The sequence below is a fragment of the Microcaecilia unicolor genome, chromosome 1, assembly GCF_901765095.1.
Source record: "Microcaecilia unicolor chromosome 1, aMicUni1.1, whole genome shotgun sequence".
NCBI lineage: Eukaryota > Metazoa > Chordata > Amphibia > Gymnophiona > Siphonopidae > Microcaecilia > Microcaecilia unicolor.
In genome coordinates this window covers 183,297,929-183,315,290 of record NC_044031.1, presented here as the reverse complement: position 1 = coordinate 183,315,290, position 17,362 = coordinate 183,297,929, and the positions used below count along the sequence as shown (strand labels likewise).

At 46.8% G+C, this 17,362-nt stretch overlaps 1 protein-coding gene across 1 annotated transcript in view; it reads right to left on the bottom strand.

Annotated features, from left to right (window-relative positions):
- EP300 (E1A binding protein p300) overlaps positions 1-17,362 on the bottom strand; it is a 507,140-nt gene that overhangs the window by 52,650 nt on the left and 437,128 nt on the right. The window contains 1 exon segment of the mRNA XM_030203013.1: positions 411-575. Coding sequence (XP_030058873.1) covers positions 411-575 — 165 coding nt within the window.

The following is a 17,362-nucleotide window of genomic DNA, read 5'->3' as shown; positions in this document are numbered from 1 at the left end:
GTGCTGCCATTCACACAGGCAGCTCTGCTCCCCTTTGCCGCATTTATCCAGCCCTCTCTGATGCACTTCCTGTTTACGTAGGGCCAGATGGACACGGTAGGGGGGGAGCGGAGCTGCCTTTGTGAATGGCAGTGCTATGCGACGGGCGAAAAAGAGAATGTAGGGGCCGATGCAGCGGAGCCTGGGGAGAATAATTATTTCAGGACAGGACGCAGGCTACGCTGAACGCTGCCTCCCAGACGGCCATACCTGGAGCCGCGGGAGAAAAGGCAGTGACAGCAAACGAAGGATGTTGGATGGGCGGGCCTGGAGGGAAAGTGGCTGGGCCCGTCCAGGCCCACCCGTGGCTACACCCCTAGTGTGAAGCCAAAGGACTAATGGAGTGATAAAAAGGTTTAAAGCTTCCTTACATCAGTGCTTTCATTGCTTGTGTTTTCTTCCCTCTTCCTCTCTTCCTCCTCCTGTTCTAGTTCCTTAATGCTTTCCTCCAGAACATTTGGCCAGAAGTCACCCTCAAAGTAGGGAAGCTCCTTGGCACTCGTTAAGCGGTCTTCTGTGGCTTGCTTAAAAACATCCTGTGAAAGAAACAAAGAATGAAAAAAGGCACATCAGGAATACCAAAACCTTTCTTATGCAAACAGCTCAACGTCGCTAAGTAAAATTTTGGAAATGAATTTTTCTTACCACACACAAGTCCTGTTCCAAGCAAGATAACCCAACACCACACAATTTAAGTTATACAAAGGCCTCACAACATAGTGGCATCCCTCAGGGCTCTCCATTATCGTCCGTTTTGTTTAATATAATGATGTCACCACTAGGTAACAGATTAGAAACAACAGGATTCACCGGTTAGAAGGGAGCCGTTGGTGCAAGGTATCAGAATTGAGAGACAAGAAACAAAAATCATGCTATATGCAGATGATGTTTTGCTTACACTCTTGAGCCCCAGGACTTCAAAAAATCAGAGCTTAAGCCTCTACAGTTTCCAGTGGAGCTGCAAACTGAGCTACAGCCTCTTTTCCCATTTAGTTGGTCCCCACGCTCTATGCGGTACTTGGGGGTAAACTTGACACCAAATCCTGGAGATTTATTTTGGGAGAACTTTACCCCTAAAGTACAGGAATTATTTAAAGATTTAGAGATTTGGGGGGGCTTGCGAATGTCATGGATGGGAAAATAGCGGCGGTAAAGATGTCTTTGCTTCCTAAGCTACTTTATTTGTTTTTGGCAGTGCCAACCTTCATACCGAAAGCCTTATTTCAGCTACTTAATAGAAAAGTATTTGCCTTTATCTGGTGCAAGAGACCCCCACGAGTGAATAGGAAGATCTTATACCAATCTAGGAAAGAGGGAGGTATGGGGGTACCAAACTTCTGGTTATATTATAGAGCTGCATTGTTTCAAATGTCGGCTATAGGGCAGAAATGGCTTTCTAAACCATGGACCTATGCGGCGCAGTGGGGTTTGAAGGGGGTCCCTCTGTGGGCAGCCCCTTGGCTTCCTTTGCCGCTGCTGAGGGGACTCCTGTCGGGGTTGAGAGGCCAGATGGGGGTGGCCCTTGGAGAGTGGGCTAGATGTAGGGCAGCCTGGTTCCCGGGTCGGAAATATCATCTGACCACTCACATTGTGTATGCGACGGACTTTACCCCAGGCAGAGTGGAGAGGGTGTATGGGCAATGGTCTGCATCTTCATTACGGGTGTTGGGGCAGCTATGGGATGAGGGGCAGTGCTGTCCATTTGAGGGTTTGAAAGAAGAGTATGGGCTGATGGACAGAGATAAATTTTACTATCTACAGGTTAGAGACTTTTTACATCGTAGGGCCAAGGAGGAGTTATCATTATCGGTGACGGAGTTAGAGCTGGCGATGGGATCTGGGGAAGGGAAGGGAGGCATTTCTAGGATTTATAAAGCGCTGTTACACAAGTCTAACCCCTTGACTAAGTGTGTTACTAAATGGGAGACTATGCTATCGGTTAAGTATGAGCAGGATAAACGGTCAAAGATATTCAAACCTCTATTGAGTTTTTCAGTGGCGACACCCCTGGTGGAAAACGAGTACAAGATGTTGTACCAATGGTACCTAACTTCATACAGGATATCGCAAATTTTTAAAACTGGGGTGGCGGATTGTTGGCGTAACTGCGGGTCAGTGGTACATTCTGGCACATTTGGTGGTAGTGCCCAGTCATAAAAAATTTTGGTTAAATTTATATGCTCACATACAAGGTGGGTTGGGGGTCTCGGACACACTGAATCCAGGTCTGTGCCTACTCAACATACCACTATTGGGCAATCGTAATTCACACCATTGCCTTCTTTCTCATATCTTTATGGCAGCCAGGATCCTACTTGTGAGGCTGTGGAAGCAAGCCGCGGTTCCTGCCGTGGATCAGGTACTCGCTAAGGTGGATTACTGCTGCTTAATTGACAAAATTACAGCATTAAGATGGGGAAGGGTGGTAAAATTCTTCAAGATATGGGCCCCATACATGGAATGGAGAGGTATATCAGTTTAATAAACTACTGGGGGGGGGGGGGGGGCGGATTTTACACCTAGGTCTGTTATGAAAGCCACGAGTTACTCTGGTGGGGGGAGGGGGGGAGGAGGGTAAATGCTGATAAAGTATTGGTAAGACATAATAGGGTTTTTGTATTGTACTTGGTTATTTGAACTGTGATATTGGTATTGGAAAATATTAATAAAAATAAATATAAAAAAAAGAAAATGCATACAAAAATGAAAACTTGTTTTCTACGTTTTACTAAATAAAAAAATTCCTTGAAAATCATGAATAAATGTCCAAATTCCACTTAAAAAAAAAAAAAAAAAAAAAAAGAAACAACAGGATTCAAACCATTCATATATGCTGATGATGTTACCATATACATAACCTTCAAAAAGAACATTCAAGACATCTTACAAAAGGCAAAACTTGACTTAAATTTGATGGTAACCCAGGCCTCAGAATCCAAACTAAAGGTAAATAAAGAAAAGCGAAGATACTTACCTGTAGCAGGTATTCTCCGAAGACAGCAGGCTGATTGTTCTCACATGTGGGTCATTGTCCACGGCGGCCCAGGAATCGGTAAACAAATTTTGCAAGCAAAATAAAAAAAGTCTTTCGGGAAAGTTCCGTCGCGCATGTGTGAATGACTTCCTGCCCGCCGCGCGAGCATGTCTCTTTAATTAAATCAAAAAGCATATAAACAACAACAACTCCTCCAAAGGGGAGGAGGGTGGATATGTGAGAACAATCAGCCCGCTGTCCTCGGTGAATACCTGCTACAGGCTCACTCAAAACAATGAACACTGGTCAATTGGGCCTCACAACGGCGAGGACAAAACAAAGATTGACCTGAAACCAAAATCAACTAACAGAATGCAGCCTGGAACAGAACAAAAATGGGTCTAGGGGGGTGGAGTTGGATCCTAAACCCCAAACAGATTCTGCAGCACTGCCTGCCAAACCGACTGTTGCGTCGGGTATCCTGCTAAAGGTAGTAGTGAGATGTGAATGTGTAGATTGATGACCACATTGCAGCCTTGCAAATATCTTCAATGGAGGCCGACTAAGTGAGCCACTGACGCAGCCATGGCTCTAACATTATGAGCCGTGACATGGCCCTCGAGTCAGCCCAGCTTGGGCATAAGTGAAGGAAATGCAATCTGCTAGCCAACTGGAGATTGTGCGTTTTCCGATGGGGACTCCCCTCCTGTTGGGATCGAAAGAAAACGACTGGGCTGACTGTCTGTAGGGCTGTGTCCGCTCCACGTAAAAGGCCAATACTCTCTTGCAGTCCAAGGTATGCAAACTGCTTTCGACAGGGCGGGTATGAGGACGGAGAAAAAATGTTGGCAAGACAATTGACTGGTTCAGATGGAACTCCGACACCACCTTAGACAGGAACTTAGGGTGCGTGCGGAGGACTACTCTATTATGATGTAACTTAATATATGGTGCATGCACCACCAAGGCCTGAAGCTCACTGACTCTATGAGCTGAAGTAACAGCCACCAAGAAAATGACCTTCCAGGTCAAGTACTTCAGATGGCAGGCATTCAGTGGCTCAAAAGGAGTTCTCATCAGCTGGGTGAGAATGACGTTGAGATCCCATGACACTGGTGGAGGTTTGACTGGGGGCTTTGACAAAAGCAAACCTCTCATGAAACGAACAACTAAAGACTGTCCAGAGATAGGCTTACCTTCTACACAGCGATAAGCACTAATGGCACTAAGGTGAACTCTTACGGAGTGGTTAGCTTGGCAGAGTTGAAAAAGGGGTTAGACGGTTTCCTAAAGGACAAGTCCATTAGCCGCTACTAAATGGACTTGGGAAAAATCCACAATTCCAGGAATAACATGTATAGAATGTTTGTATGTTTGGGAAGCTTGCCAGGTGCCCTTGGCCTGGATTGGCCACTGTCATGGACAGGATGCTGGGCTCGATGGAACCTTGGTCTTTTCCCAGTGTGGCATTACTTATGTACTTATGAGTTAGTCTTGAGACCAGACTGACAAGTGTAGAAGGTATTCAAGCAGGGTCTGTGTAGGACAAGAAAGAGGATCTTGGGCCTTGCTGTCACACCAGACGGCAAACCTCCTCCATGTGAAAGAGTAACACCTCTTGGTGGAATCTTTTCTGGAAGCAAGCAAAACTCGAGAGATACCCTCTGAAAGACCCAAGGAGGCGAATTCTAAGCTCTCAACATCCAGGCTGTGAGAGCCAGGGACTGGAGGTTTGGATGTAGAAGCGACCCCTCGTTCTGAGTGATGGAAAACATTCCATCGCCACGGTTCCTCGGAGGACAGCCAGAAGGGAGCTATCAGAATCATGGTTCCGCAGTCTTGTTTGAATTTCAGCAAAGTCTTCCCTATTAGAGGTATGGGAGGATACGCATACAGGAGGCCTGTTCCCCAATGCAGGAGAAAGGCATCTGATGCTAGTCTGTCGTGGGCCTGAAGCCTGGAACAGAACTGAGGGACCTTGCGATTGATCTGAGTGGCAAAAAGATCTAACAAAGGGGGTGCCTCACGCTCGGAAGATCTTGTGGAGTATCACTCCATGGTGCAACCGCACCTCGAGTATTGTGTACAATTCTGGTCGCCGCATCTCAAAAAAAGATAAAAGAATTAGAAAAGGTGCACAGAAGGGCGACAAAAATGATAAAGGGAATGGAACGACTTCCCTATGAGGAAAGGCTGAGAAGGTTAGGGCTCTTCAGCTTGGAGAAAAGGCGGCTGAGGGGTGATATGATAGTCTACAAGATAATGAGCGGAGTACAGCGGACAGATGTGAAGCGTTTGTTTACACATTCAAACAACAACAAAACCAGGGGACACAAGATGAAGCTAGAATATGGTAGATTTAAAACAAATAGGAGAAAGTTTTTCTTTACTCAGCGTGTAGTTAGACTCTGGAACTCGTTGCCGGAGAATGTAGTGACAGCAGCTGGCCTTACGGAATTTAAAGGGGGTTTGGACAGATTCCTGAGGGAAAAGTCCATTGAACATTATTAAATTTTTTTTGGGGGGGGGGGGGGGGGGGGGGGGGGGGGGTTGCCGGGTTCTTGAAGCCTGGATTGGTCGCTGTCAGAGACAGGATGCTGGGCTTGATGGACCCTTGGTCTTTTCCCAGTATGGCTGTACTTATGTACATGTTCAGCAACCACTTGTAAGGTTGCATTACCCTGCTCAGTCTGTCGGCCAGACTGTTGTTTACGCCTGCCAGATAAGTGGCTTGGAGAAACATGCCGTGACGGCAAGCCCAAAGCCACATCTGCACGGCTTCCTGACACAGGCCAAGATCTGGTGCCCCCCTGCTTGTTGGTATAATACATGGCAAACTGATTGTCTGTCTGAATCAATATGACTTGGTTGGACCGCCGGTCTCTGAAAGCCTTTAGAGCGTTCCAGATTGCTCGCAATTTCAGGAGATTGATCTGAAGATCTTTTTCCTGAAAGGACCAAGCTCCATGAGTGTGAAAGTCTATCTACATGAGCTCCCCACCGCAGAAGGGATGCATCCATCGTCAGCACTTTTCGTGGCTGAGGAATTTGGAATGGACGTCCCAAGATCAAATTGGATTGAATCGTCCATCACTGCAAGGAATTTCGAAAGTCGGTGGACAGTTGGATCACATCCTCTAGACTCCCGGCAGCTTGATACCACTGGGAAGCTAGGGTCCATTGAGCTGATCTCATGTGTAGGCGTGCCATGGGAGTCATGTGAACTGTGGAGGCTATGTGGCCCAGAAGTCTCAACATCTGCCGAGCTGTGATCTGTTGAGACGTTTGAACCAAGGACACTAGGGACAGGAGGTTGTCTGCCCTCGCCTCGGGGAGATAAGCACGAGCTTTGTGTTCAACAGTGCTCCAATGAATTCCAAGTTTTTGAAGTGGGGTGAGATGGGACTTGGAATAATTGATCACAAACCCCAGTAGTTCTAGCACCTGAATAGTCATTCGCATGGACTGTAAAGCGCCCGCCTCCGAGGCGCTCTTCACCAGCCAATTGTCGAGAAAAGCGAACACATGCACTCCCAGTCTGCGTAGCTATGCTGCCACTACAGCCAGGCACTTTGTGAACACCCAGGGCGCAGACGCCAGACCAAAGGGCAGCACACAGTACTGAAAGTGCTGTGTTCCCAGCCGAAATCAAAGATACCTCCTGTGAGCTGGAAGTATTGAGATGTGTGTGTAAGCATCCTTTAAGTCCAGAGAGCATAGCCAATCATTCTCCTGAATCATGGGAAGAAGGGTGCCCAAAGAAGCCATCCTGAACTTTTCTCGAACCAGATAATTTGTTCAGGCCCCTTAGGTCTAGGATGGGACGCATCCCCCCCTCCCCATTTTCCTTTGCACAAGCAAGTATCTGGAATAGAATCCCAGCCCTTCTTCCCCTGGTGGAACGGGTTCGACCACACTGACCTTTAGAAGGGCGGAGAGTTCCTCTGCAAATACCTGCCTTGCTGGGAGCTGTAAGAATGAGCTCCCGGTGGGCAATTTGGAGGTTTGGATTCCAGATTGAGGGTGTATCCTAACCAGACTATTTGAAGAACCCACCGGTCGGAGGTTATGAGAGGCCACCTTTGGTGAAAAAATATCAACCCCCCCCCCCTACCGGCAAGTTGTCCGGTACGGACACCTTTACAGAGGCTATGCTGAACTGGAGCCAGTCAAAAGCCCATCCCTTGCTTTTGCTGGGGAGCAGAGTGGGCCTTAGACGCACACTATTGACGAGAACAAGCGAGCTGGGGCCGAGCCTGGGCAGGCTGCCGAGAAGCAGGAGCGTACCTACGCCTACAGTAGGAATAGGGAGCACTTCTCTTCCCTCCAAAAAACCTCCTAGATGAGGCTGTAGCAGAAGGCGCCCAGTGGGAGAGAGAATCCATAGCTTCTTAATCTGATTAACAAGATCCTCTACTTTCTCTCCAAAAAGATTGTCCCTTCGGCAAGGAACATCCGCCATCCGCTGCTGGACAGAATGATCCAGGTCAGAGACACGCAGCCATGAGAGTCTGTGCATCACTATACCTTGAGCAGCAATCCTGGATGTCACGTCAAAAGTACCTCTGGCCAGGAACTTGCGACACGCCTTCTGCTGCCTGACCACCTGGCGAAAGGCTCGGCCAGCTCCATAGGGAGTGTATCAACCAAGCTGGACAGTTTTATTTATTTGTTACATTTGTACTCCACATTTTCCCACCTATTTGCAGGCTCAATGTGGCTTACATAATACCGTAAAGGCGTTCGCCAGTCGGTTGATAACAAATACAAGGTTGTATTGTGGTCGAATGAGGTAGGTGTGTGTCAGGCACCGTGAAGGTCGAAGGGAATGAGGATTGTATATTAGCCAGTACAATCATTGGTTGTGCTGTGTTGCTGGATGTGGGGATTTACGTTGGATCAGTGGGGTAAGCCTTTTTGAAGAGGTTGGTTTTTAGTGATTTTCTGAGTTTAGATGGTCATGGATTACTCTTACAGCTTTTGGCTTAGAGTCCCGCAAGTGTACGCTCGTGAAGAACTGGTATGACTGGATCTTGGCAGCGAGCATTGCGGCCTGATACGTCTTTCTCCCAAAAGAGTCGTCCTAGCTTCTCTGCCTGGGGGTGCCGAAGCATAGTCTCTAGTACTACTAGCTCTCTTGAGACCGGAATCCACCACCATGGAATTGTGGGGTAATTGGGACCTCATCAATCCACGTTCACCGTGGACCTGGTATTGGGTCTCAGCTTTCTTGGGAGCCACAGGGCCAGACATAGGGGCGGACCAGTTTCGCATAAGGACTTCCTTCAGTACCTTATGCAGAGGGACTGTCACAGCCTCTTTAGGTGGAGAAGAATAATCCAGGACCTCGAGCATGTCAGTCTTGGGCACATCCTCAACCTTCAAAGGGAAGGGAATAGCCGTAGCCATTTCCCGGACAAAGGAGAAAAAAGACAGACTATCGGGTGGAGACAGTCTTTTATCCAGCGGAGAAGGGTCAGAGGGAATCCCAAAGGACTCATCAGACGATACAACCTGTGTGAAGGTACTCTGACACTTGTGATAAAGTCACATCCAGGATAGTTGGGTTAAGGCAGTGTCAGTTTGAAATACAAGTCCCAGAAGGCATTGCAGGAAAGGAGCCGGGGTGAGTTGAGGAACCCGGACTGGACTCCTAGCTGCAATGGGGGAAGACATGGGTGTAAGTTGGTAGGATGTGTAGATTGGCTGCCACTAGGGGGAAGAGAGATAAGAAACCCTGTGTGCAGGAGTTCATCATTAGTCTAATGCTTAACTCAGCTGGTATGGGTGTGGGGGAAGCTAAGGGAAGGAGAATGATTGGTTGTGAGAGCAGAATCCAGGGATTGATTAGGCAGGTGGGAAGGAGTCCCAGAAGAGAGAAGCAGCTGCAGGCTGAAAATCCTTGGGTAAGAAAGGTCCCTAAAGTACTGAAGCAGGCTGAAATCCCTTGGGTGTGAGGAAGTCCAAAAAGTATTTGCAGACTGAAAATCCTTGGGTAAGGGAGGTCCCTAAAGTATTGAATTTACCAGTGAAGCTGATGCAGGGTGAAATCCCTTGGGTATGAGGAGTCCCTAAAGTACTGAACTCTCCTGAAGGTAAAGAGAGTAGAAGGTAGAAACTGTTGCTTTGTGAGTGAACTGTGATGATGAACTGAAAGAACTGCTTCTATTTGGAATTGAACTACTGCTTATTGTGCACTGGATAAAGAGCCCAGACTGGAGCTGACTGTGAGCCTGTATTGAATCCTGGTATGTGCTGATAGCCTACTGCTTAAAGGGGACTATGTGCCACACACTTTCAGGTGGCTTACATGTGCTTAAGATTGAAGGTGAATGTTGCTGTTGGAACTGTGTATCAGGTCTAGTAGAAACCTGCATGGAATAAAGTCCTTAAGATTAAAGTTGCTGGTGGACATTTATTTCTTGACTGTACCAGGAGCCTGTGGCTGGAGGAGATTGTTCTATCCTTGGCTGCACCTAGAGGTACCTGGTTACAGACTGGACCTGCCTCGACGCCGAGGAACTATGTCCTCTGTGGCGATGCCGAGAAGTCGATGCCCGATCAGACTGCGGCAAAGCTCCCTCCACCGATGTCGAAGGGGAGTCAACCTGGGTGGCAGCCGACGCCGATGCAGCACCGCAGTCGGAGACCTCACCACAGGTAAAGGGCCAGACACTGCTACAGCAGATGGCACAGAAGGCACAAGCACCCCCGACACCGAAGCTGATTGTCTCAGTAAGCCTTCCAGAAGTTCTGGAAATAAGGCCCGGATACGCTCGTTATGAGCCGCCATCGGAGAAGGCTGCAGGGCCAGTGGAACAGGTGGTGTCAGAATCCGTGGAGGCTCAGGAGCAGGCACCGGGCTGCTGGGAGACCAACGCATCGGCACCTCCTGTATGGAGGGGGAGCGATCCTCTCGGCGCTGACGCTTCTTGGGTGCCGACTCTCTCGACACCCCGGAGCTCCAGGTACCGTGCGTCAAAGGAGAACGATGCTTCTTAGCCTTCGCTCGACGCCCATCATCGAGACTCCTCGGTACAGATGGAGGACATGGAATCCTCACATCTCCTCGGGGCCGGGTCCGACAAAGGTCGGTCTTGGGGGGCCTGCAGAACAGGAGACCTCGAGACAGGTGGAGACCCACTTGACACCTCACTGCTCCCAGCGCGAGTTGGTCTCTCAGCAGCCATTACCTCTCTCCTCGACATCGATGATCCTGTCGACGCCGCTGACCTCGGTACCAATGTCGATGGACTGAGCCCCAAAAAGCTTCTCTCGTTGGGTCTCTCGAGACGCTTGGGTCCGCTTCGTCATACGAACACACAGACTACAAGTGGCTGGGCTACGGTCGGGCCCAAGGCACTGGATACACCATAGTAACATAGTAAATGACGGCAGAAAAACACCTGCATGGTCTATCCAACAAGACAAACTCATATGTGCTACTTTTTGTGTATATCCTACTTTGATTTGTACCTGTCCTCGTCAGGGCACAGACCGTATAAGTCTGTCCAGCACTATCCCCGCCTCCCAACCACCAGCCCTGCCTCCCACCACTGGCTCTGGCACAGACCGTATAAGTCTGCCCGGCACTATCCTCGCCTCCCACTACTGGCTGGCTCTGCCACCCAATCTCGGCTAAGCTCCTTAGGATCCATTCCTTCTGAATAGGATTCCTTTATGTTTATCCCACGCGTGTTTGAATTCTGTTACCGTTTTCATTTCCACCACCTCCCGCGGGAGGGCATTCCAAGCATCCACTACTCTCTCCATGAAAAAATACTTCCTGACATTTTTCTTGTGTCTGCCCCCCTTCAATCTCATTTCATGTCCTCTTCGTTCTACCGCCTTCGCACCTCCGAAAAGGTTCGTTTGCGGATTAATACTTTTCAAATATTTGAACGTCTGTATCATATCACCCCTGTTTCTCCTTTCTTCCAACGCAAATCCCTTACCATTCTTGTAACGCAAATCCCTTACCATTCTCGTAGCTTTTCTTTGCACCGCTTCAATTCTTTTTACATCCTTTGCAAGGTACAGCCTCCAAAACTGAACACAATACTCTAGGTGGGGCCTCACCAACGACTTATACAGGGGAATCAACACCTCCTTTCTTCTGCTGGTCACACCTCTCTCTATACAGCCTAACAACCTTCTAGCTACGGCCACCGCCTTGTCACACTGTTTCGTCGCCTTCAGATCCTCAGATACTATCACCCCAAGATCCCTCTCCCCGTCCGTACCTATCAGATTCTCCCCGCCTAACACATACATCTCCCGAGGGTTTCTATTCCCTAAGTGCATCACTTTGCATTTCTTCGCATTGAATTTTAATTGCCAAACCTTAGACCATTCTTCTAGCTTCCTCAGATCCTTTTTCATGTTTTCCACTCCCTCCCGGGTGTCCACTCTGTTGCAGATCTTAGTATCACCCGCAAATAGGCAAACTTTACCTTCTAACCCTTCAGCAATGTCACTCTACAAATATATTAAACAGAATCGGTCCCAGCACCGATCCCTGAGGCACACCACTACTCACCTTTCCCTCCTCCGAGCGAATTCCATTCACCACCACCCTCTGGCTTCTGTCCGTCAACCAGTTCCTAATCCAGTTCACCACTTCGGGTCCTATCTTCACCCCTTCCAGTTTATTTAAGAGCCTCCTGTGGGGAACCGTGTCAAAAGCTTTGCTGAAATCTAAGTAGATTACGTCCATAGCTCGTCCCTGATTCAATTCTCCTGTCACTCAATCAAAGAACTCAATGAGATTCGTTTGGCACGATTTCCCTTTGGTAAAAGCATGTTGTCTCGGATCTTGCAACTTATTGGCTTCCAGGAAATTCACTATCCTTTCCTTCAGCATCGCTTCCATTACTTTTCCAATAATCGAAGTGAGGCTTACCGGCCTGTAGTTTCCAGCTTCTTCCCTATCACCACTCTTATGAAAGGGACCACCTCCGCCGTTCTCCAATCCTTCGGAACCTCTCCCGTCTGAAAGGATATGTTAAACAAATCTTTAAGAGGACCCGCCAGAACCTCTCTGAGCTCCCTCAATATCCTGGGGTGGATCCCATCCGGTCCCATGGCTTTATCCACCGTTAGCTTTTCAAGCTGTTCATACACACTCTCTTCCGTGAACGGTGCTCTATCCACTTCAATCTCAGTTATACTTTTTGCAGTTCATCGTGGTCCTTCTCCAGGATTTTCTTCTGTGAAAACAGAACAAAAGTATCTATTTAGCAAATTTGCTTTTTCTTCATCATTATCCACATAGCGGTTCGCAGTATCTTTTAGTCTCACAATTCCCTTTTTAGTCATTCTCCTTTCACTTATATACCTGAAGACATTTTTGTCACCCCTCCTTACATTTCTAGCCATTTGTTCTTCTGCTTGTGCTTTTGCCAGACGTATCTCTCTCTTGGCTTCTTTCAGTTTCATCCTGTATTCCTCCTCGTGTTCCTTTTCTTTAGTTTTTGTGTATTTCTGGAACGCCAACTCTTTAGCCTTTATTTTCTCAGCCACTTGCTTGGAGAACCATATCGGTTTCCTTTTTCTCTTGCTTTTATTTACTTTCCTTACATAAAGGTTCGTGGCCTTATTTATAGCTTCTTTCAGCCTGGACCACTGTCCTTCCACTTCTCGTATTTCCTCCCAGCCCATCATCTCCTTCCTCAGGTAGTCCCCCATTTTACTAAAGTCAGCACGCTTGAAATCCAGAACTTTGAGTTTTGAGTGGCCGCTCTCCACTTTAGCTGTAATATCAAACCAACCGTTTGATGGTCACTGCTGCCCAGGTGGGCACCCACTCGGATATTTGACACGCTATCCCCATTTGTGAGCACCAGATCCAGCGTCGCTCCCTCCCTCGTGGGTTCCGTCACCATTTGTCTGAGCAAACCGCTTTGTAAAGCATCCACGATCTCTCTAATTATTTCCGATTCCGCAGACGGAACCTTCCAATCTACATCCGGCAGATTGAAATCTCCCAGCAACAGCACCTCTCTCTTGTTTCCCAACTTTTGAATATCTGCGATCAGGTCTTTATCTAGTTCCTCCGATTGTTTCGGAGGTCTGTAGGCAACACCCACGTGTACAGAGGTTCTATCCTCTCTTTTTAAGGTGATCCATATCGCTTCTTCCTTTCCCAGGTCCCTGTCATTTCGGTCAGCCGTGATATCATTTCTCACATATAGAGCTACTCCTCCACCTTTAACGACTCTCTCTATCCTTCCTAAACAGATTATAGCCTGGTATAATCTTTTTGTATAATTTTGGCGATTGTGCCAAAATAGAAAAGGCACAAAAAAGGGAAAAACCCAACCAAGCGTGGGTATCAGTACCTGAGATAGTCCGGTTGCACAGAGAACAATGTTTGAAGCTGCTGGGAAATGCTTCGGCGAAATCAAATGACGCGATTGTGCCAAAATAGAAATGGCACAAAAAAGGGAAAACCCAAACCGTGCGGCCCAAAGGAAAAAAGTGGACAAAAATATAAAAGACTACGGAGAAACTACTACTTTTTTTTTTAATCTTTAAGAAAAAATAAAATGGAGAGAAGCGAAAACAGTTGCTAGAGAAATCTTCTTCCTGGGCCTGATAGAGGCGGAGTGAAAATACTGCTGCACCTAACCATGGAGAAAAAAGAACTAAAGAGAGGCACGCTCCCGCGGTGGGCGAGAGTCGTTCGTGCTTCCCGCGCAAAAGGAACTTTCCCGAAAAAACTGACTTATTTTGCTTCCAAAATTTGTTTACTGATTCCTGGGCCGCCGTGGACGATGACCCACATGTGAGAACAAGCAGCCTGCTTGTCCTTGGAGAAAAACTAAATTCATGGTCAATACCAACCTATTTGACCAAAACAACTACAACAATTTCACAATTGATATTTTATTCCCCGTTGACAATAATTTGAAAATTCTAGGTATAATTATAGACAAGCATAACAGTTGATACTCAAGTTTCCTCAGTAATCACAAAATCTTTCAGGTCTCTTTGGAAACTAAAAAGGATCAGACCCTATTTCTCATCAGAAACATTCAGACTATTGGTACAATCATTAACATTATCCCAATTCGATTATTGTAATGCCATACATACTGGCTGTAAAGAGTACCTGTTGAAAAACTCCAAACAGCTCAAAACACTGCAGCCAGGTTCACATACAAAATCTCTTGTTTTGAAAGTGCCTCCCCTTTATTAATCAAATTACACTAGCTTCCCATCAAAGCGAGAATCACCTTCAAATTATGTACCTTTATCTTTCAAATACTAAATGGCACAGCTCTAGACTATATGGTACCATTAATAAACTTACCTCAAAGAAACAGTAAATACGAGGCAAGAAACTATCTTAGACTACACCTCACAAATTGCAAAAAAGTGATTTACAAGACTGTCCACTCTGCAGACTTCACTTACCTAGGAACCAAATGGTGGAACTCCTTAGCACCCAAAATAAGAAATATACAAGAATATACTAGATTCTGCAAAATCCTCAAATCGTTCCTCAAACAAACCCTCACAAAGAACAACCATATCTTAAACAATTACTAACTGAATTGGTTATTACTCTACTTACCATTAAATTTCTCTTTGCTTCATATACAATTTCTCATTCATAATAGATTTTTTAAATGTTAAAACTTCTATAGTGTACACTCTGGTGGATCCTCTTCCACTTCTATCCCTCTACCAATCGGTGTACCTTAGGGTTCTGTTCTTGGTCCTCTCCTGTTCTCCATCTACACTTCTTCCCTTGGTTCTCTGATATCATCCCATGGCTTTCAATACCATCTCTATGCTGATGACTCCCAAATCTACCTCTCCACCCTCGAAATCTCAACCAGCATCCAGACCAAAGTTTCAGCCTGCCTGTCTCAACGTCATCTGAAACTTAACATGGTCAAAACCGAGCTTCTCATCTTTCCCCCTAAGCCTACTTCTCCTCTCCCCCCCTTTCTCTATTTCTGTGGATGGCACTCTCATTCTCCCTGTCTCATAACCTTGGGGTCATCTTTGACTCCTCTCTGTCCTTCTCTGCTCACATTCAGCAGATTGCCAAAACCTGTCGTTTCTGTCTCTATATCAACAACAAAATCCGTCCCTTCATTTCTGAGCACTCTACCAGAACCCTTATCCACATTCTTATCACCTCTCATCTTGATTATTGTAACCTGCTTCTCACTGGCCTCCCTCTTAGCCATCTCTCTCCTCTTCAATCAGTCCAAAACTCTGCTGCGCGACTCATTTTCTACCAAAGTCACTATGCTCACATTAGCCCTCTCCTCAAGTCACTTCACTGGCTCCCTATCCGTTTCTGAATTCAATTCAAACTTCTCTTATTGACATATAAGTGCATTCATTCTGCTGCTCCCCAGTACCACTCTTGTCTCTTCCTATGCCCCCCTCGGGTACTCTGTTCTGTTGATAAATCTCTCTTATTTGTCCCCTTCTCTACTGCTAATTCCAGACTCCGTTCCTTTTATCTTGTTGCACCTCACGCCTGGAATAAACTTCCCGAGCCTGTACGTCTAGCCCCCACTTTGGCTGTTTTCAAGTCCAAACTTAAAGCCCACCTCTTTACCACTGCTTTTGACTCCTAACCACTGCTCACTTGCCCTGCCCTTTTTTATTCTCACCTCTTTATTCCCTTACCTTTAATTGTTCTGTCTGTCTGTCTTATCTAGATTGTAAGCTCTTTGAGCAGGGACTGTCTTTTTGTGTATGGTGTACAGCGCTGCATATGCCTTGTAGCGCTATAGAAATGATAAGTAGTAGTAGTAGTATAGTTATCCTAGTATGTTTATGACACTGTATTGTAAAATTTGATTCTCACAACAAATTACTTTCTTATGCTCTATTCTTTGTTATGTATCCTATACTGTTTATTGTAAGACACATTGAATTCAAACTTGTTTGGGATAATGTGGGATATAAATGTCACAAATAAATAGTACACTTCAGCTTCTTGTGTCATACAGATTATCCCTATTGTCCAGTCATCTTCCCATGTGACTATTCACTTCAATCATAAGGGTAATGGTATTTTTTAAAAACCCTATTAAGCTCCTCCCAGAAGCTACTCTTTTCCTTTACTACTTCTGTAAAGACTTAAACAGCGTTTCAACTGGTCTGCCATGGGCAGGGACGGACTGACCGTTCGAGCAACTGAGCACTGCCTAGAGCACCAGTGCAGTGCCTCTCCCTTCGTGAACCAGCATTTCTCCCACTTTCCTGATCTATCTTAAAACACATCTTCCAAGGAGATTCCCCGGCTGCAGAAAATTCACAACTGCTGCTTGCAGCCTACTCAAAGCCTCTCTTCTGATGCAATTTCCTGTTTAAGCAGGGCAGACAGATAGAAGAGCGGCTCCAAGCAGGCTGCAAAAAGTGGCTGTGAATTAGGGAACTTTCTTGAAGATGCATTTAAGGATGACTGGGGGGGGGGGGGGGGGGGGGGGAGAGACAGAGAGAGAGGTTGCACCTGGGGCTGGAGGAAGAAAGGGAAAAAAGAGAAAAATTCTGGAACCATGAGGAGAACAGAAGGGAAGGAAAAGAAAAATGCTGGACCCATGGGAGAGGGAGGGAAGAAAAAAATATTAGACCTTGGGAGTGAGGGGGGAGAGTTGGGTAAGAAAGAGAAAAGCCATGGACCAGACAGAGGGGTGGACAGCAATTTTGGGGGGGGGGGGGGGACACGAAGTGATGTACTCAAGGTAGGTGGGAAGAAATGATGGATTCAAGGAGTGGAGGAGAAATAGATAGATATGATAGAACCAAGGGGTGGAGGGGAAGAAAAATGATGAACCTGAATGGGAAGGGGAGAAAGCAGGAAGAGAAATGATACAGGGAGATGACCTGGGGGGGGGGGGGGGGGGGGGGGGTGAAGGGAAGATGTCAGGCTACAAGGGAGAAAGGGGGTGGGGGGCGAACAAATGAATGGAAGGAGGAAACGGGAGGGCAGAAACTGGGAATGGGGGAACCATGAGGGAGATGTGTGTGTGTGTGGGGGGGGGGGGGACGGGTTGTCAAAGAGATGAGTGAGAGGACAATATGTACAGAAGGTAAAAATGCGGTAATGGGGAGTAGACAAAAGATAGACAGGATTAGGAGGCAGGGGAAGGAATAAGACAGGAACTGGAAGAGCTAGGGGTGAGAGAAGGAGATGGAAAGTTGATAAGTAGTTGAAAAGTAAGAAGTAAAAGTAAGACTGCCGGGTGAGAAAGCAGTTGAAATTTGATGTTGGCAGAGAAGCAGAAAAAAAGGAAGGAAAGAGCTAAAATGGAAAGATCAATATGTCAGAGACACATTTAATAAGGGAATGGAACAAGACAGGAGGTGAGAAGAGAA